At 43.2% G+C, this 20506-nt stretch overlaps 1 protein-coding gene across 1 annotated transcript in view; it reads left to right on the forward strand.

Annotated features, from left to right (window-relative positions):
* Positions 1 to 8: 8 nt before the first annotated feature.
* Positions 9 to 20506, forward strand: part of ENPP6 (ectonucleotide pyrophosphatase/phosphodiesterase 6) — a gene marked incomplete at its 5' end in the record, with an annotated part of 31359 nt that continues 10861 nt past the window's right edge. The window contains 3 exons of the mRNA XM_009070293.1: positions 9 to 222; positions 10957 to 11136; positions 17052 to 17163. Of these exons, the coding sequence (XP_009068541.1) occupies positions 9 to 222; positions 10957 to 11136; positions 17052 to 17163 (506 nt within the window). The remainder of the gene's footprint in view (positions 223 to 10956; positions 11137 to 17051; positions 17164 to 20506) is intronic.

The following is a 20506-nucleotide window of genomic DNA, read 5'->3' on the forward strand; positions in this document are numbered from 1 at the left end:
CCGCTGCCCTCGCCGCCCTCCTGCCGCTTCCCGCCGCCCCCTCGGCCCACCGAAAGCTCCTGGTGTTCCTGCTCGACGGCTTTCGCTTCGACTACATCGATGACGGCGAGCTGGAGCATCTGCCGGGCTTTCGGGACATTGTGAACATGGGGGTGAAGGTGGATTACATGACCCCAGACTTCCCCAGCCTCTCCTACCCAAATTACTACACGCTGATGACGGGTGAGTGTTAGAATTTCTGCGCTGTCGCGGTCCTCGGAACCGCAAAGCTCCCTGTGCCGAATTGGAGGGCTTTTTCCTCCAAAGCAGATGTAAAAACAATACAAGTTATGCTTTTAGCTGGGAATTTAAAAGCACTGTGGTATTACAGCTCAGTATTGCTTCTCTGAAGCCTCCTCCAAACTTGGAAGTACTGCTTGGAGTTGATTTTTGAAGTTCCTCTTTGCTCTTCCAGGGTGTTGCTGGGTCCCTACCTGCTGCCACTGCAGCAGCACAGCCAGCTGGGGCTCCCTGGTGGGAGCACCGATGGGGTCTACTGCATATAGAACATAAAAACAAGTGGGAAACGCAGGTAAAATGAATACAGAGCCTGCTCAGGGACTTTCCAGTTAATAAAAATATGGGGAAACTGAGTGTGCCTACAATAAGAACTTCTTTTCAGTCAGCAGGTCTGTTTTGGCAAGATCAGAATTAAATTTCTTTTTAAACTTAGCAGACTTGCTGTTTTCACAGATCTCCGTCTTAACTTTGCCCTAAATTCTCATATCTGTAACAATCTGAAATCACCAAATAGAAGAACATTAAGGAATTTTACTTTAGCTCCCCTGCATTTTTTCTGAATGTCCAGGAGAGGCTTTCAGAAAATTGAGAGGGCAGTAATAGTTTTCATGATGCTGACTTGCTTTTAATCTTAAGTGGAGGATAGATGATTACAGTGACACTGGGAAGGTGCACAAGAGTACAGCTGAGCCAATCCCATCAGAGTCAGATGCTCAGGAAACAAGAGTTAAGTAAAAAAAAATAAACAGTTTTTTTTTCCCTGGAGTTTCTGGTTGCAATTTTTACAGTTGTTTTACAAGAGCTTCCACCTAATGAGGAGGAGTGAGAGAATTATCCTCTCCTAAGATATGTGGCGTCTTCTGCTATCCTTGGAACAATGCAGTGCCCAGCGATCCGTATACTGCTTGCTGGGAAAGCAAACAGATGCCATTGTAAGACCAAAATCTGACATCAGTTGTGCCCAGCTTGTTTTGAAACTGCTTAACCCCTTCTTCCCTCTCTCTCAAGAGAAATGCATTTCTCTCACTCATCTCTGAACAGAAATGAGTACAAAACCACCACATGTTGGTTTTTTCCTTGACTTGGTGCAAACGCAAGTGAATGCAGCGCAAATATAGTGACTGGAAATAGTGGTGGTGTTCCACTCCAGACCATGTTCTTCAGGTGTATGTGGGCAAACCAGCCTAACACTTCATGGCTGCAAAAAGTCTTCAGATGGAGTTGTTAAGGAGAAGAGGGAAAGTGAGTGACTGCTTTCACTCCTTACCATGTTTAATCATCGTTCCTAGTAAGTGCATATGCATAACTGAAGTCTATAATCAGGCTTTTGAGAAGTCTGGGAAACATCCTGCTTTGTACTTACAAAGAAGGAGTTTTGTTTAAGGTGATGAAACAGTACTGCTAGACTTTTCACATTTTTGGGGTACTAGAGTTCTACACCCCAGCCTGAAGCAACGAGTGAATCTGTGAGACCAAACATAACTCTTCTTACAAGTCTCTCAGGTTTTATGATAAGGATATCAATGCAAATACAACTTAATTGCAAATAGCAATTCACCTTCCTAACATGAGTCACAGTAGTGTTATATAGGTCAGGAACCAATGGAAGACAAAGTTTAAGTGGTGAACATGCCCAGAGGAGACTCAAGACTGCACTTGAGCCCTTGGAATGTTAGTGGACCCCATGGCTGTGTCCTGGCATGACAGCAGGATAAATCCCATGGCTGCACTGTTCTTACTGCTTGGGGCCATGGTGCTGTCTCCACAGAAAGGTGATTTTGTGTGATGGTGTGATTTGGAGTGTGAGGCACATGGCAGATGCAGCATTAGCTGTATTCACTCTGTGCATGTTCAATTCACAAACCTGGGACAGTTTTTGGAGAAAATGCAGCATGGCAGGGTGACAGGAGTATCATGTTGTAGTGACCTGCTTAGGGACTGGCAAGCTACCATCTCCCTAGCGCTGCTGTATGGGCATGGGGAAACTTGCATCGTGTCTTACCAGTCATGCATCTCCTCTGCTGGGGGGAGATACAACTGTAACTGGCTTTGTTTCCATTTGCAACCGGGATATCTAGAAGTTAAATGCTGCCACAGTTTCATCTGGGAAATCAAGGACAAACTATTTTTCATGTCTTATCCTACACTGCTGCTTCATGAGCTGTTAAGAAATTTGCATTTTAACCTCCAAAATGTTGTATTTTAGCATTGTGGATGTGGATTTGTAGTATATTAGCTTCTTGCAGCTAAATCAGCTTAACAAATTTCTGGCCCCACCAGCACATTCCCACCCATAGTTTGTTCATTATATCCCACTTTTCTGGGTTTTTGTTTGTTTGTTTGTTTGTTTGTTTGTTTGTTTTTTAATAAATACTCCTAACCCTACTTTCTCTGCTCATTCACAAGGCATCATGGCTCTGCATTCCATCAGGAGTGTACACAGCTGCCAGGTCTAGGACAGTGTGGGCATGAAAATACTGCAGTTGGGATGTATTTCTCTCTTGCCTCTATTCAGTCATGTGAGCAAGGCCTCTCCTTTCTGTCTGCTGCCCTTCACTCCACATCCATGCAACTTCATGACTCCAGAGAGCTTTAGTTGTTATTAAATGAGAGAAGTTCTCCCTCATTTTGGTGGCTTTGGGGGAGCACAGTGGACTCTGCTCCTTAGATACCATCACTATTGGTATAGGTAAGTCTCCTCTAGTGTGAACTCACTTCCTCCTCCTGCCCACTCCTGCATGCAGAGGTTATGGAATTCAGCAGCATCGAGCCCACTGCCTCTCAGTGCAGATGCCAAACTGCATCCTACAGCCCTGCCAAAGCACAACTTTCCTCTGCAATGGGCAGCTAGCAAGCAATAGCATGGCTGCCCAATTATCTGCAGAATCAGTCATTGTATTTTACTTTACCAATGATTTCAAGAGGGCAGCCTGACTGAATTTAATATTCGTGGAAATGGCAAGCGTGCTGAGATTTTCAAAGCTATAACCAAATAGATGCCACTGTAACTGATGACCAAGAGCCACATATCTAAAAGCAACTAACTAAAGTATGTTAATGAGAAGCACACCCCATTTTGCTGACATGAGGTGCTAGGTGAAGCACCAACACAGTGGGACCAAAAAGGCCCAACCTGGGTAACAAAAAAGATAAAAGTGCTGCAGGGTGATGGCAGAGCTCTTCATGGGTCCCCCTCCTGCTTTTATCTGTTGCTGCTGTTAACCTATGAGAAGATATTTGCTGGAGCTTTCCTAAGGGACACAAAATGCCAGCCCGAAGCCCAGGACCTGTGCAGAGGTCTTTTCTGTTCCTCCACACCTACAACAATTATAAGAAAGAAAACCAAAGCACAGAAACAAGAAAAACACTAATGGTTTGGCTTCTTCATGTAAAGTCACCCAATGATTCAGAGCTTGGGAAGAAACTCCAGTCTCCCTGCATGCTGGGGCGTGATATCATGATCTGCTATTTGCTTGAAGAAGGACCAAACAAAAGCCAAGTCGCTGCTGGTGCAAAGGTTTCTCACTGTTGTGCAACTGGAAAAGTTTTGTTAAAGAATCAGGTGCTGTGCAAGGTAGCCCAAGGATGTGCTGGCTTAAAATCTGACTCTTGGAAGAACAGTCTTCTCTAACAACTTCATATATACCATGTTTCTCAGGTTTTGCTTCCATAGTGGCATAAAGTCTTGTTCTTGTCTGGGTTGCTTTCTGAGCTTCTAGACTGAATACTGGTGTCCTAGCTCTCCGTGCTCCAGTTATATTGCAGTTGTTGACCTGAAATACATGAAATGGAGAATTAGGTAAAAGGATATGTTGCTGCTGACATGTGCGAGTGCTTTTCAGGACTCTACGTGGGCTAGGCAAGGGAGGGGAGAGAGTCCAAGTATGCATATCCCAAAAGGCTCCCTTAAACCCAGCATGTGTTGTTTTGCAAGGGAAGGAATTAAGACCACAAGCCACCTTGGGTTGTTATCTTGTGTGGAGTTTTTAATTTTTCCTTTTCCCTGCTGTGGCCTGGCTGTGCAGGGAGCTATCACGCCAAGTTTGGTGGAAAGTCTGAGGTCTTCCCTGTAACTGCTGCAAGCCTAAGTTATTGCTTCAGAGCCCTCAGTGCCATATCTGTTGAGTAAAGCTGCTCATGCTGAGCGTTTAAGTCTCCCTCACCTGCCAACCTGCAGGTTGGAGGGGTACTGGGGGACCCCCTGCACTCCAACTCCCCCGAAGACCCCCCAGCTCAGGGCACTCAGAGGCCCCTTATATTTCCAGCCCCAGCGAGCATGAACACAGGCAGACAGTATCACATCTGAGCTGGAAACCCAGAGATGGTTTATTTTCCAAGATCCTAACAACAAATGAGGTCTTTCTGGCAGGTCCTTCATGAGGATGTGCCAGCTGTTCAGTCAGCAGTGCAGCCCCATGTCCAAGAGCCATATTTCTCTTGGCCTCCATGGGAAGCAGAGGGAGTCCCTGATTGCAGAGGTGGGTGGGTGGGGAGCTGCTTGGAGATGAGCCAGAAAGGGGCCTCCGTGTACCTCTTTGGACAGGATTTGATCTTAAAAAAGTGGCAGAGAGGCTGTGAGGTCCCATGAAGCTAGCAGGATTGAGGAGGAGGTTGAACAGGGGCATTTCAGCCTCCTGCACCCAAAGCAAAGGCTCTGCCCTTTGCAGGGCTGTCCCTCACTTGCTCCAACACGGTGATGGCATGTTTGGGGCTTCTCTAAAATACAGGGGTGGTGTGTGATGTTTCTTCAGCCGTTGTGACTCAGCCCTGCATATGCCATTGCCTCCTCCTCTGCGTGGCTGGAGGAAAAGGGGCAACATGGCAGAGATCCTAGGGATGGGTGACATCAAGGTCTACTCTGCCAGACTGAAGGTTTCACCAATCTTCCATGTTTCAGTCATCTTCCCTCCACTCCTTACTCTTGATGTGGCATATTCAGTTGCCAAGGGGCTTTGGTGGATGATGCTGAGGTCTAATAAATAGCCAGACTACTTCTTTTATTCCCCTGAGCACAGCAAATCTCAGCATACACAGCACCCCATTTATTCCATATCTTCTGGAGGCAAATATCCTTTGGGCTTCCGCCCCTAGAATTCTCTGGAGTCTGGCCGATGTGCACACATACTAGTTCATTTATTGTTTGCTGTGACAGGCCTCCTGGATTACAGCACAGCGTCTCCGTGCTCCGTCCACTCAGTACCCGGAGGAAGCTGTGCCTGGTGATGGTTCTAGTGGAACCAGCCTCCAGCCTGGTTTGGAGAAGGATGCTGACAATTTCTTTTTAGCAGTTAAGCAAGTTTTAACTACATAAGCAATAACTGCATGTTGGCTGAGACATAAAAAATGGAGGGATAGGAGTACAACAAGAAAGTTTATTATTGGTGCACATGAACTGGAAGTATCTCAACTTCACTATCCAAGCTGTGAAAAAAAGCCAGAAGGACACAAAGTGCATGATGAGTGGCAAGGGAATAGGATTTTTTCTTTTTGCTCCTTTTTAAACAACTGCAGATGCCAGCAGCTGCAGGGATTTAAAAGATTCAGTTTTGAAATCAAGTCTCTTCTTTTTCTTGGATTCATTAGCTTTCCATTTCTAAAACTGTGTGTTGGCAAGCAAAAGAGCATGAAGAAGTCTGTGGTAATACTATTAACTGGCAGGGAAGGGGTACTATCCTAGCAAGGACAAGAAAGAGAAGAGAGTGGGAATGGGGAGGAGTTTTATTTTCACATTCTTCCTCTTGCTTTGTTTACTCACTGCCTGCAGAAAGGCTGCAATGCCAAGTGCCAAGATTTTTTTCTTTCACACATGCACAAAATGTTGTAAAAATCTGTGTTTGCTTCCTACCAGTTAAAAAAATGGAAACACTTCCTAAGTGGAGAACAGAAAGTTTTCTCTAACGCAAGTTCACATGCTACAAATTGAAAGATGGAGTTTTTTTCCTTCTTACTAGCTACAGCCTCACAGCTCACAACTAGTGAGCAGCAGTAAGTGGACATTCATGTACCAAGGTATTTCTTTGCCCAGTGCTGAAGTCACAGCTGATAAACAGAAAACTGCCAGGGGCTGGTACTCTCTTTAATGGTGCAACAGCTTTGCCCATTGTTTTGTTCTGGCCCTCTGGAGTGCTTGGAGCTGCAGTGCCCTCGAGCCATACCCAGCTGTGGATGGTCAGGGGGTCCCTCTCAGTTCAGGAACCCAATCCACAGCTCGGAGCCTCTGCTCTCCAGGGACACAAGACCTGACTTCCTGCACAGGAAAGCATCTGCAAAACTTCAGCTGGATGCTTTGTAAACAATTTTTGTGCATCACAGACATGGCCTCATGATGAAAGCATTGAATTAGGGGTTTCGTGTTCTTACTAAATGAATCTCCTTCAGGGGAAAAAAAAAAGTAATGCTGTGTATAGCAGAGATTTTTCTGTGCCTTTTGATGTGATCCTACTTGGATTGCAAAGTCTTGCCTAATGCAGGCTAAGGTGTTTATTGGTATTGGAGGTCATAAAAAATTGGAAAGGCTTTGCCAGGAAGCTCTTTGGGAAATGTGAATTGTCCATGCACATTGTGCAGGTACTGTTTTTACTTGGGGGTCTGCAGATGGGAGGGCCACTTTGCCCAGGCCAGTGCTCCCCGCTGACTTCTCATGAGATGGGTTTTGTTTTTTCCCTGTGGTCTTTCTTTTCAAAGCAGAGCAAATTACACCCATCATCAAGGGAACAGCAGAGCTGGGCATATATCAAAGCTCAGTCCTTGGGGACAGCAACACCAAGATATCTGCTCCAGGACAGGAATATGGTGCTGGTGACTTTGAAGTCCTGCTGTCTTCCTCCTTATAGCATGTAGCATGAGAAGAGCATTTCCCAGGACAAGTCATCCAGTTGTTTGCATTGAGGATCTTAACTCTTCTCCTGCTTGTGTAACCCCTTGTCAACCTTGCATCTGCCCTCCTGGCTCTTGTCACTTCCCAGAGAGTGGAGTCATTGTGATGGGATGTGAGAGGAAAGGTCTCACTATAGTGGCAAGGCATGTATAAAATATGACATAGTACATTTAGCTAAACACATGTACTGATGTTCGTCATCAGGGGGATACCATGTGGGTACAGATTATGCTACCTTTGCTGTGTTGGCTAATACACACACAGTGGGTTCTCTGATAAATCTGATTTGCTCTGTGCAGAGATAGTTTCCCTCTGTTTTGTTGTCCAATGCACCAGGCATTGCATGTCTGTCACATGCTGCCTCTCTTTAGATTGAGTGTCTCAGAAGTGCATTTTCTCTTGCAGATTTAGACACAGGTGGTTCCTGTATGATCTATCATGCCTGCTGGTGATCCTGACATGCTGTCTCTGCAGTCAGTGAAAGACCACCAAAGAAAGAAGAGGTCATTCCTGTAGCAAATTCTACAGGAGCACATGCTCTGGTTTCCAGATCCCACATATGGCCAATGTAGGGTGCATAGCACTCAGCGTGACTGTGCTGCTGTTGTGGGTGGCCAAGTGGCTGTGTGTTCTGTTGGGTTTTTTTAATTTCATCTTTGTTTTGCAGAAATTCATTTAAATGCTGACAAAAGTGCCTGGAGACATGGGAATGTGCTTTAGACAAATGCTGTAAGAAGTGTAGTGTCCAAGTAAGCTGTAGCATGCAGACTTGCAAATGCTTTTGTTGGCTTTCTTCCAGAAGGATACAGCAGTTATCATATTCCTAGGAACTATACCCTCTTTGTTTTCCTCTGTTGCTTGAAGAAAGAGTAATTTTTACTACAATTGCAGTGAGTTTAAATAATGACATCTGTATGCTGAAATTTGCTTCTTGCCCTGTTTCTATTTTTGAAGTTCTTAAGATAACATTTGATTACAGAGGAAAGCTGCAGTAATGGAAGAAATTATGAATTCAACATGTTATGGTGACTTTCCAACACCATGTTGCTATTTTGATAATAATACAAAAGAAGCTCACCAAAGGTAATTTTCTTAGGCTGGAGAAAACAAGTTAAAGCAGGGGATGTGAAGAACTGGGGTTGTACAGGTGAATCAAAAGACACTTGAGAAGTGATTTTAATTCTGTGTATGAGGGGAGCAGAAAGTTATTGCAGGGCTTTTTAATCATAGAATCATAGAATTTTAGGGCATGGAATGGACCTTACAGGTCATCTAGTCCCACCCTCCCTGCCATGGGCAAAACACCTCACTAGATCAGGTTGCTCAAGGCCTCATCCAGCCTGATCTTGAACATCGCTAGGGTTGGGGCAGCTACCACATCCCTGGGCAACTTGTTCCAGTGTCTCACCACCCTCACAGGAAAAAACCTTTTTCTAATATCTAACCTTAACTTCCCCTCCTTCAATTTGAACCCATTGCCCCTTGTCCTATCATTGTATTTCCTAACAAAGAGTCCCTCTCCAACTCCTTGTAGGTCCTTCAGATATTGAAAAGTTGCTCTGAGGTCTCCATGCAGTCTTCTCTTCTCCAGGCTGAACAGCCCCAACTTCCTCAGCCTGTCTTCATAGGGGAGATGCTTCAGTCCTCTTATCAATTTCGTGGCCTCCTCTGGACTTGCTCAAACAGTTCCGTGTCCTTCTTATGTTGAGGACACCAGAACTGCACACAGTATTCCAGGTGGGGTCTTATGAGAGCAGAGGGGGAGAATCACTTCTTTTGACCTGTTTGCCACGCTTCTTTTGATGCAGCCCAGGATTTGATTGGCTTTCTGGGCTGCTAGTGCACACTGCTGGCTCATGGTGAGCTTCTCATCCACTGTCACTCCCAAGTCTTTCTCCTTCTTGCTGGTCTCAATTACTTCCCTACCCAACCTGTAGGTGTGCCTGGGATTACCGTGACCCAGATGTCGGGCCTTGCACTTCAATTTGTTGAACTTCATGAAGTAATCTAGTGAGACAATCTCAGAACAGCCACAGTTGAAGATTAACAAAGGTTAAAACTAAAATTAGAGACCAGGCATACTTTTTAAACAATGTTTAGTGATGATAAATATTGGGAGGAGCAACTCAAGGAAGAGAGTGATTAACTGATTATTGATTTCTTCCAAAGAATTTTGAGGTCTTTTTGGGACATGGGCCTCAGCTAAGCAGATGTGAATGGCATTAAATGGTCATGTCTTCTGATCTTCCCTTCTGGCCCTGTGAACCAGGGATGTCTGCAATGAAAATTAATGTCTTATGGTCTTCTAGGCCTCTCTTTCAATAATTCAGAAAAGAAGTTGGAGTCCATAGAAAATTGAAGCCATCTAATGTGGAGATCAGAACATTGTCCTCTGTATTAGTGCAAACAGTTAATTAAACTTCCCAACAATACCACAAAGAACAATCTCCATTCTGTTCCTTAAAGAGATGTACATACAGAGAGCAGACTTTAAGTCCTACAGAATCAGTAGCAGCTAGAGCTCATTGATTCTATACAAAGACTATGCTATACATCATACAGATACCTAATCTGTAGGCATCATACAGATACAGCTTCAGTGCTGACCTGCAAGTTTCCCAGGCTGGCATGAGTTCCCTGCCCACAGTTTATCAGGTTGATAGATGCTTAGGAGTACATGAACTTTAAGAAGCTGAGGTTGTCCTCCAAGTTATAAGGTCATGTTTTTTGACGCACTGTAGAGACTTCCTTCTATCTCCTTTGAGACTTGCAGCAAAGATAGCACTTGGCAGCCTGAAGAGGACAGATTACTGACCATGCAATCCACCAGTTCTCTTATATTAAACCTGTTTGGTTTTATATGGTAAATACTGACTGCCACAAATTGGGACTGCTTTTCTCCACTGGGAAGGAGGAAATGTTTTGCATAATTGAAATACTTTTTAGTAGACAAGGAGAGTTCAAGATCCATTTCAAGGTCACATGCACCCAAAGTATACAGAGTCCTCGGCTTGAAATAACGCCTTTTCAAAACAAGCAGACTAAGGTTGTTTCAGTTGTGATCACCATGCTCAGGCTCATAATAATCAAAGTCTGTTATCTGGATCCCTGCAATAATATGACTCACCCAGTAATGACAACAGTGTCTAACACATGCCTCTGTTGCTGCTTTTTAAGATATGGAAACCAGGAACCTCCAGTGCAACTTAATCTTCAACATTTTTCCCCATTTTTCCCCATTCATCTACAGAATGATTCTTAAAATACAATATCTTCTGACAATGAAAAGTGGAAGATATCTCTTGGTTATTATATACTAGTTTCTTGTAATATAAAGTTGCCCAAGGGCCCCTAAAATACAATAAGAGAGTTGCACATGTCTGATGAAATGTTTGGTGTCCCCACAACTAAGAACAAAGCATGATCATTTAAAAAGAAAAGCTAACAACAATGGAAAATAAAAGTCACATATAAAGGTTTTCAACTAGGATTTGCTTGTTTGCAGAAAAACAATGTGCCCTATGGGTAAAGAAAGGAGATAAGTGAGTTTCCCAAACTTTGTTCTGTGTTTCCAGATTGTGCTCATATCCCTTCCTGTTCACAGCCTGCTTTCCACAGTCCTCTGGTTCTGAGCACTGGTGGGTACTTTAAAATGGCCTCAGATTTGGCAGGTGTTGTATGTGTAGGAGAAGCCAGCTGATTTTGTGGATGATCCAGTAGTAGCAGTGATGGTGCTGGTGCCATCCTTCTGCTGTAGAACACCAATCTGATTGTGCTGTTTTTTTTCTCCACTCCCAAAGGTCGCCACTGCGAGGTCCATCAGATGACTGGAAACTACATGTGGGACCAGAAGGCAAATGTGTCTTTTGATATTGGTGTGAATAAAGAAAGCCTGCTGCCTCTCTGGTGGAATGGATCAGAGCCTTTGTGGGTCACCATGATGAAAGCAAAAAAGAATGTTTCCATGTACTACTGGCCAGGTTAGTATGTCAAAAATTGCTACCATCTTTACAGTGCATCTTTGTGTCTAAGCACTCCATATGCTGTAGGAACAGCTCTCTAATGCAGTTCTGAAATACAGACAGGAATTTTGAGTGCTTTACTAACCACTCATAGATAATTTGCATATGCTTAGGAATGAAAAGACTGAAGTGTCACTGGAGGCAGCTTTCCACCAAACATTACCTTCAAGGAACATTCCTCTTGCCCACCCATAGCTTCTGTTGTGCTGAATGCTTGCTCCACGAATGGTTCATGGTCCAATCAAAGTTAAACAGTAACCAACCTCCCCCAGTGCTTCTTTGTTTTTAATCTGGAAATTAGTAGCTGAGAGCTGAAAATTATCTGCTTTGTTGGGACAACAAAATCCAGCTGAAAGCAAAGCATCCTTGTCCTCTTGCCCTCCATTGTTAACTCAGCTGTGGTCCCAGTTGCTCTGAGTCTAGGCCATTCATATGGAGGGCTTTGGCCTTTCTGTTCCTCATTCCTTGGATGTAGGACCAATGAAGTGACTAGGCATGTATAATAAGAAGTCCTTTCTAACAAACACAAGTATACCCTTAGGCTGTCCATTTTGGGACCCACATAGAAATAAATGTTCCACCTGTGCAACCAGACCAAATCCCTTGCAAAGTACCCAGATTCTCTACTTTTTAACCTTTTAACTTTGCTGCCCATATGAAGCAGTGTGCAGATATCCTCATCTGTGTAGGTGCAGGCTAGAGGACCACAGAGCTGTTGGAAGAGCTGTGCTGAATACAGTGCCAGCAGGGCAGAGGCAGCTGACTCACGCTGCAGGCTCCCAGCCAGCTTGTCTCTGCATCCCAGTGCACACGTGCCCGGCCAGGGTCTTTCCATGCAATGTGGCTAATGGAGTCCCAGAAAAAAGCTCACAGTTCTAAGGCAAGGGAAGAAAGAGCGAACCAGGATGAATAATGTTGAAAAGCCATCCAGAGTGTTTCCACGGTACTGAAGAGCAAAGAGATCTGAGGGTGACAGTATTGCCTTATGGGCTCAAAAGCAGTCAAAAGGGACTGGAATTGCAGACTAATTATAATGGTTTGGATTAGACCTCAAAAAATGCTTCTTCACATGGAAGATCATCCAAGTGATCTAAGAGCAGTGCAAATAGTAGGATATAGAAATTATACAAGAATGTAGGAATTCTTCTAAAAATTTTCAAAAAGACCTGTTTCAATAGACTATTCATTTTTAACTGCTAATGTAATTGCATTGAATAGGTGTAATTATGTACTGAATATATGTAACGGTCTACAGAGAAGTACGGAAATCCAAAAAAGCACTATCATTTTCCATTAAATGCCTTTGAACTTTACCTAGCTCCTTCATGTTGCCCTTTGAGCAGTGTTTCCCAGGGAGAAGACACATGAGGTGTATATGTATGTATTTCTGTATATATATGTATACCCTTCACTCTTCTCTGCCTGCTATTTCCAGTGGAAATTTGCAAGGAATAATAGAGCCTCCCTTTTCCCAATGGTTATGCTGCCAAGTGTATGCACTGACTCTCTTATGACACAGAGGGGGAATTTTTTGTGTGGATCTGGTGTTTTAACTGTGGACTGTGACATGTACATCTGTCTGTCCTTGATTATTTATCGGTGACAGGTGACCTCTGGCAAAGCCATCAGTGCCTCAGTTCAGCAAACGTTTAAGCACATGCTTCTTTTAAGGGTGTTCATGGTCTCAAAGGACACGTTGACCATACAGGGGCAGGCACAGGGCAGGTAGTGAGGTGAAACGCGGAACTATTGAACTAAACCACAGAGCACTTGGGCTGCAATAGGACTCTGGGTGTAAGTGGGATAAACAGAAGTCACTCCAAATGCAATAGTATTTATTACATTTTCCCTATATGATTTTTAAGCTGTTTTTCTAGTTTCGTGGTATGGACAAAATCCTTCAAAAAAATTCTAGATCTATCATTTTAAAGCTTTAATTCTTAACAAGGTATTTGACTGGGGAGTGATACCAAACGAAAGGAAAATAAAAAAAGATTTAATAACCAAGGTGGGTAGAGGCCCCACAGACATTTGCACTGCACATGATCTGCTATTAGTGATTAGCTTTCCAGCCTGAGGATATACTGCTGCTTAGTAATCAATCTTGCAAATATGGTAAAGATCCAAACAGGAAAACTTTGGGAAACTCTTAATAGGAACAGCAATATACGACCAAATTCATCACACTTTGTTCTGGAAGATGCTATTTTCTTTGCAGCCATCAGTGAAGACAAACGAGATCAATCCAACAGCAGAAATGTGTTGTGAATGCCAGTGAGCTGATTCCCAGGATTGGCTTGCACCTCTGGCATTTCCTCCTCAGAGCCAGTTTCAGGCTTTGCAAAGTCTGACCCACAAATCTGCCACTTTGTATTCTTCCCTACGTTCCTCTCATGCATAGTCAGTGCTTGAAGAAAATCCAGACCGCATCAAACAGGAACTCAGAGCAGGAGGGCTGTTGGATGCAAATAACCATCTATCACAGCTTTATCTGTGAGCCTAACATAAACACAGCAAAGACAACTCACAGGCAGAATTCATCTGGGTTCTCCTGACTCTAGAAATGGAGCAGCCAAAATTTCACCACGCCAGGGCTCCAACCACCACTTCTTCCAAAATACAGACTTTGACTTGTAGGAACATTTTTCTCCTTTCTTCATGCCATATGTGGGGTGAAATGTGCAGCCTCACTCCCAGGTGCCTGTCTGAAGCACTGCTGCTCCAGAGGACTGCAAGAGCATCCCAGCAGTCACAGTCAAAGCTTTGGAGTGGTCCTCACTCTCAGCCCAAACTCCTTCATTTTCCAGCTGCCTATGCAACTACTTCAGCTGAAGTGCAGTGACATCTTATCTAAACACTGAAGTGAGAGAAAAAGGGGGGAAAAAAAGACTCTAAACTCAACTTTTGTCATTTAAACACAACATTTACCAGACCACAGAGCTAGTCTGGAAAGTTTTCTAAACCTTCTGTTATGACATGAAGTGTCCAGCTCTTGAATAAATGTTTAGAAATGCAATTTAAAGCTGGCAGAGGTTCAGGTCTCCATGTCAGATAGATAAAGAGAAGCTTATATATCACTATGTAAGAAGTCCTTATTCCTGCTCCAGTAGTTCAGGATTTTAAATAAAGGTTTATCATCATACAAAACTGTGCAGAAAGGTATCTAACATTGAATCTTAGTAAATACAGCTTAACTATTTGTAGTTTAACCAAGAAAATCTTAACATACCCTTCGTCTGGCTCCAAACCTGTTTAGATTTCCTTTCCTATGATTTAAACAAGAAAAATATACCATCTGTCCTATCCTCTACCAAAGTGAAATTTAAATATTAAAGGGTCTTCATGGCCAGTATTTTGGAATTGTAACAAGCCTTAACATCAGAAATCCAATTTGAAGTTCTGTTCACCACAGAGGCTAAAAAAATAGAGAAAAAGGAAGCTCTTGGTATCTGAGTACCTGCCAAAGAACTGCACACTTGAAGACCAGTATTTAGGGGCCAAAAGTTTTCTAATTGTTGCTGCCTCTATAGTCTTTTATGTCATGCTCATCACTTGACAATCTAGAAATAGCAAAGATATCTCAACAATTAAAATATTCCAGTTCCCCAAGAGATAAATGCTTCCAGTTAAAATCACCTTGTGAGTAATTCTGAGGAATGTTATCTGGGAAAATGACAAAGTGATGTCAGTATCTGAAGAAGAAAAAAGAGGCAAAATTGTATTAGTTATTGGCTATGTGCAGTCACCCACTTGAACTGAAATACTCAACATTTCCAACGTCTTTCCAAATGTATCCTTAACTTCTTGTCTGGCTTTGGAGCTAATCTTTTCCCAGACTCAAGTATCAGAGGACAAATTGGCTCCAAAGTTTCAGTTCAGTCCTGAAATATTATCAAAGCCCACAGAGAATTATTCCATCACCTCTGGTGTCTGAGGTAGCTGAAAACCCATGTTTTGCTGCTGGTGGCACCCAGGACATCTTTCAAAAGAGTGAAGCTGCATGGCCTCAGGGCAGGGGGCTTCCAGGATATGACTTCAGGCCATTTCAGGAATATATTTCTGATGGTTTGGTTAGGTAGCAGCTGGGACCTGTCTCTGTTGCACAACTTAATTTTTTGAAGGTGCTGCATGCAGATGTATAGAAGTTTTACTGTGAGATGGTCTAGAGAGTCAGTTCTCGTCAAGTGATCTGCAGGCTGGTCATCCAGGTTGCAGGTTACTTTTGTGGTGGAGAGATAAACACTAAAGTATCTTCATGAAGAAAGGGGAGGATTAAGTTGTGCAGGTTTAAACAGGAGAAGAACAAAAAGTAAACACCACCACACAATCCCACAACTTTAATAGAAATAAAAATTAAAGAGGTTCAAAATTATACAAGTATGTTTTTACAGCAAAGTGAATTAATTGACTACATTATACGTTTATTATTACAAATAATTAATCATATTAGATGGGGTCCCTAGAAACAAGCTAAGTGTGAGGAGACCTGGGAGCTGCTACCACAGGAGAAGAGACTGAATCTGCCATGTGTGCTAGGGCTCTAACCCTTGGAAAAGGTAATTTCCCTCTGACTTATCTGGCTTTCTGAAAATCAGTGAAGACTTTAACAAAAATTTCCTAAGATTAAATATTATTTTTTAAAAAACCTTTCACGATATTCCTGACCAGCTGCAAGCAGAATTGCCTTAGCCAGCCTAGCCTGCAAGTGGTGTGCTTTTCCCTGTGCCCCAGTACTGCACCTGGGCGATGTGAGCTCATGTGGGCAGAGATGCAAAACACTGACAAATTCTCTTTACTGAGCAGCCCAGTAAGCAAACCACTGTAAATCATCTCTGATAGTAGCTCTTCTTGCTCTAGTGCCCTCTCTGAACTTACTTATGCCCCCTATGCAACCTTCTCCCACCCCAAGCGAGTCAATTTATGACAGTCCTAACGCCTGTTCCTTTAATGCCAGAGGAGAAGCAGAGGGACCCAGACGTAGACATATTCAGGCTGTGGCTTAGAGTTGTCTTTTTGATCTAACTGTGCTGCTGTATACAGACACCATTTTGCAAAATATCTCTTTTTTTTTTATTTTTCTCCTCATGCCTCAGGAATACACCAGAAAATGCCTAACTGTGATGGGAGGACTTTGTGGGTCTGGAATGTTAATTTGCATGATTCCAGTGTTTCTGAAAGCATGCTTCTTTTAAATATTAATGTCATTCAGCAGTATAGTAACTGGAGAGCAAAAGGGCAAAGAAAACTCACAAAAACATGTTTTTCTGTGCTCAGGGCCATGTTCTCTTGTAGGATTTGTTGCCATAAATTTTTAGGCCACAAAACAGACTGTATTTTGCAAGGAAGGCTGAAAGTTACCAAGAGAGTTAATTGGTTTATACTGTTTTAATAAGACCTCCTGGGAAACGGATTTAATAGTGGAGTGCCAGTATCACATAATAAAATACAGTTTATAGAGGATATTATGACGCAAGATACAGCATGTCTAACTGAAAAGTATTTGCTGAACTTTCAGGGAACAATATCTAAATCTATTATGTTGGAAGCCTGGAAATGAGGCTATGTGGCCCTAGTAGTTAAAAATGAAAACAAGCTAGCAATTTAGGTGGAAACAGTCTGCCACAAGGGAACCGAGAGTTTTACTGGGAGAAGGTCACACAGAGACCTTTCTTTTAGAGCAGGAAATAAAAGAATCCAATGTGCAGTGAAACCAACCTCTCTCCCCTTTTCCCTTCCCAACCACACAGTTTACTGCAGGGAAGCTGCAAGGTAAGTAATATCACAGGGAATTTACAAACCTGAACTTGGACCCCACGGTGTGGGGTCTATGATCAAGGTGAAACAGCAGAGCTTACTACATTTTTCGCTTGTAGGTTGCGAGGTCGAAATCCTTGGAGTCAGACCAAGTTACTGCCGTGAATACTTCAGTGTCCCGACAGACAAAAACTTTGAGGATGCCATCAGCGATGCCCTTGAGTCTTTGTGGTACGTCACTAGATTTCTGTGGCATGGGGTTTCCTCTCTCAAGGACGAGTACTGGGGTTTACTATCAGGCAGATTTTCAGAACTGGCTCCCAAGTAGTTGCCATATAGTACTGTCAGAGAAACAACACCAGGACAGAAATAGGCCCTTACATTAATATAGGAGGGAAAGATGTGCTCCTCTCTTCATGTGCTTGTTACAAGACAGAGGAGACATCCTGACTTACTACTTTTAATTTGCTGTTTCAAAAGACTTCGTGATGAGTCTGCGACTGTGTCTGTTCACTGGCCTGCAAGAGCAGACTTTGAAATGCTTGGATTTAGAGAGAGCTCCTGGGAACTTGGAAATTCTGAAGTTCAGCACTGGTCACTTGTTTACGAGACTGATGCTTTGGCTTCTTCTGCATTTTAGAACATCTTAGGCACAATAATTTTGGAGCGGGTGCTCATTCTGTGGAACTATGAGTACAGAATAGGCTAGTTCAATTGGAAGAGACCTACAATGATGGCCTAGCCCAACTGATGGGAATGTATCTCTTAGACAACTCCTAGGGAAAAAATATGCTCCATACCTACCTTCCAAGTTCCACCATATCTCATCCAAACATTTACAAGGGACAGTTCCACACTGGCTGTAAAATCAGGGAAGATTGTATCCCCACGTGTAGAGCCAATGCCTTACCTTAGCTATAACTAAGCTTCCCCTTGTAAAACTTTGTTGGCTCCATAATTTATCCAATCCTAGGATACACTTCTACTTTACTACTTGCAAACTGCCACTGTGATTTGAACCTGAAACGTTTCGTATTCAGACAATGAGTGTTGATTGTTCTTGAAATAAAGGCTCCAGAATGATGAGAGTACGGCTGGAGATGTTGCTCCCAGTTGCACACTGGGTCCTGCTGCACAGATGCTCACAAATCACAGTGTCATTTTCAGCATGGGGCTTAGGCAGAAGCTGTCTGAGACCATGTGAGATGTTTTATGCTGAAATTATTTAGCTTAGATTTACAGAAAGTTATCTGCATGTGACATGAGGAGGTCATACGTGGCATAGGAGGATTTCTGGAGCTCTGTAATGCTTTTAATTCTGTGAATAAATATGGGAGCGGAAAACTGAATACAGACAGCAGCTCTTACTTCTGGTGGAAACCCAGAATTATCATAAAAGTCTTTTTGGTCTGGTATTACTTGGAGATGGGTCAAGATATACTTGAACCTTCCTGCCTGGTTTCTATGAAGCACAGTGCATAAGACTGCTCAGGATGGTTTACAGCTTTGTAATTGTGAACATGGTTAAAAGTGAGGCACAAACTGTTAAAAGCTCCAGCCTTTTGAGCTGTTCTTTTGGGTAGTTGGAGCCCATCAAAAATATTTCAATAGCTAATTCACCCCAAGCCACAAGGCTGCCTGCTGCTGTCTTAGGTGGAAAAGTAAAAAAAGGGTAAGGACACAACAGTGTTGGTAGGACAGCTCACAAGAGGTGAAAGGTGATGATTTCAAGGAAAGATCTAATCCCTGCCATCATGATATTTTCCATAAATACCAGCTACAGCCTGCTGAAGTGCCAAATCCTACAGATCATCAGGAGTTACAGGAGGTCCTGTCTCTGGTGTCCATTTACACACCATCCCTATTGAATTGTGCCCAAGTTACTTTTCTTTAAACTACATGCCCTGTCTCCAAGCAAGGCAGGAAAGAGGAAAAAGGAATCATAGATTCATAGAATTTAAGGGTTGGAATGTACCTTACAGATCATCTAGTCCCAGTCCTCCCTGCCATGGACAGGGACACCTCCTCACTAGATCAGGTTGCTCAAGGCCTCATCCAGCCTGGTTGGGGCAGCCGCCACGCCCCTGGGCAACTGTTCCAATGTCTCACCACCCTTATAGTAGAAAACCTTTTCCTCACATATAACCTAGAATTTTCCCTCCTTCAGTTTGAACCCATTACCCCTTGTCCTATCATTGCAGTTCCTAACAAAGAGTCCCTCTCCAACTCCTTGTAGGTCCTTCAGATATTGAAAAGTTGCTCTGAGGTCTCCATGCAGTCTTCTCTTCTCCAGGCTGAACAGCCCCAACTTCCTCAGCCTGTCTTCATAGGGGAGATGCTCCAGTCCTCTTATCAACTTCGTGGCCTCCTCTGGACTTGTTCCAACAGTTTCGCGTCCTTCTTATGTTGAGGACACCAGAACTGCAGGCAGTATTCCAGGTGGGGCCTCACGAGAACAGAGTAGAGGGGAAGAATCACTTCTTTTGACCTGTTTGCCACGCTTCTTTTGATGCAGCCCGGGATTTGTTTGGCTTTCTGGGCTGCTAGCACACACTGCTGGCTCATGGTGAGCTTCTCATCCAAAATGAATGATCATAGATGAAATTAATAATCAGTTGTGGGTGTAAATACTGCGAGGACTTACCATAAGAAGGGAGGGTAGAGAATGAACAGATTGAAAATCAGGTAGGTTTTACTTATTCTTTCTCTTATTCTTCATCTTTGTTTATTCCTTCAAAATTTAAAAAAACCCCCACATTCCATGCTGCTGGGCCAGGCCATAAGTAAAGCCTCTTAAATGCCTTTACTATAGGCATATTCATTTAGCAGGAATTAGCATCTCTAGGTAGAAGAGTCTTGAGCATGTCATTACATCTTTTGCAAGTGGTTTTGGCTCTTGAAGCTGTTCAAAGGCTGGCAAATCCAGTGTGTTTCCTTTCCACACCCCAAGTAATTGGAAAAACCCATTAGGCTGAGACTGGCATTTAGCTATATGTGGGAAAACAGCCTGTGGCAAAGGTAGTCTCTTGCCTGGAGCAGTGCCATGCTCAGCTGCCCTAGTGGCAGGTATTAGTAGTTAATGAACTGCACTTAGGCTCCCACCACTAGCAAACCTTACAGGGACTCTAGGGTAGAGAGAGTAAGCCCTTTATTGCAGCATGGTGGCCTAGGGGTTAACTTGGGTTTGAACACAGGAACATCCTGACCCATCTTAACTTCACCAAAGTTGAACATTTATGAAAATTATATCAATGTCCTATGCAAGGGCAGAAGTACCTAACTCACCAGGGAGCCACTGAGATTCTCTTGCAACCAAAGGAATATTCTCCATCCTTCAAGAATATTCCCCAGTCTCTTCTAACAGGTGCTTCAAGACAACTATTTGGACTAAAAATATTCAAAACTAAGTCAAGCATTCATTTTTGTCAAGTAAAACTAAAACCTTCTTTATGTCTTTTCCATAGCTATAACTTAGAGGCTGTTGTAATCTACCTACCTTCCTGGACAGGTGTCACTGAGTTGCACAGTACTTGCAAAGTGTGTTGGTAAAATATAAAACCCCTCTCAGTATTGC

Source organism: Acanthisitta chloris, unplaced genomic scaffold (genome assembly GCF_000695815.1).
Source record: "Acanthisitta chloris isolate BGI_N310 unplaced genomic scaffold, ASM69581v1 scaffold29812, whole genome shotgun sequence".
Classification (NCBI taxonomy): domain Eukaryota; kingdom Metazoa; phylum Chordata; class Aves; order Passeriformes; family Acanthisittidae; genus Acanthisitta; species Acanthisitta chloris.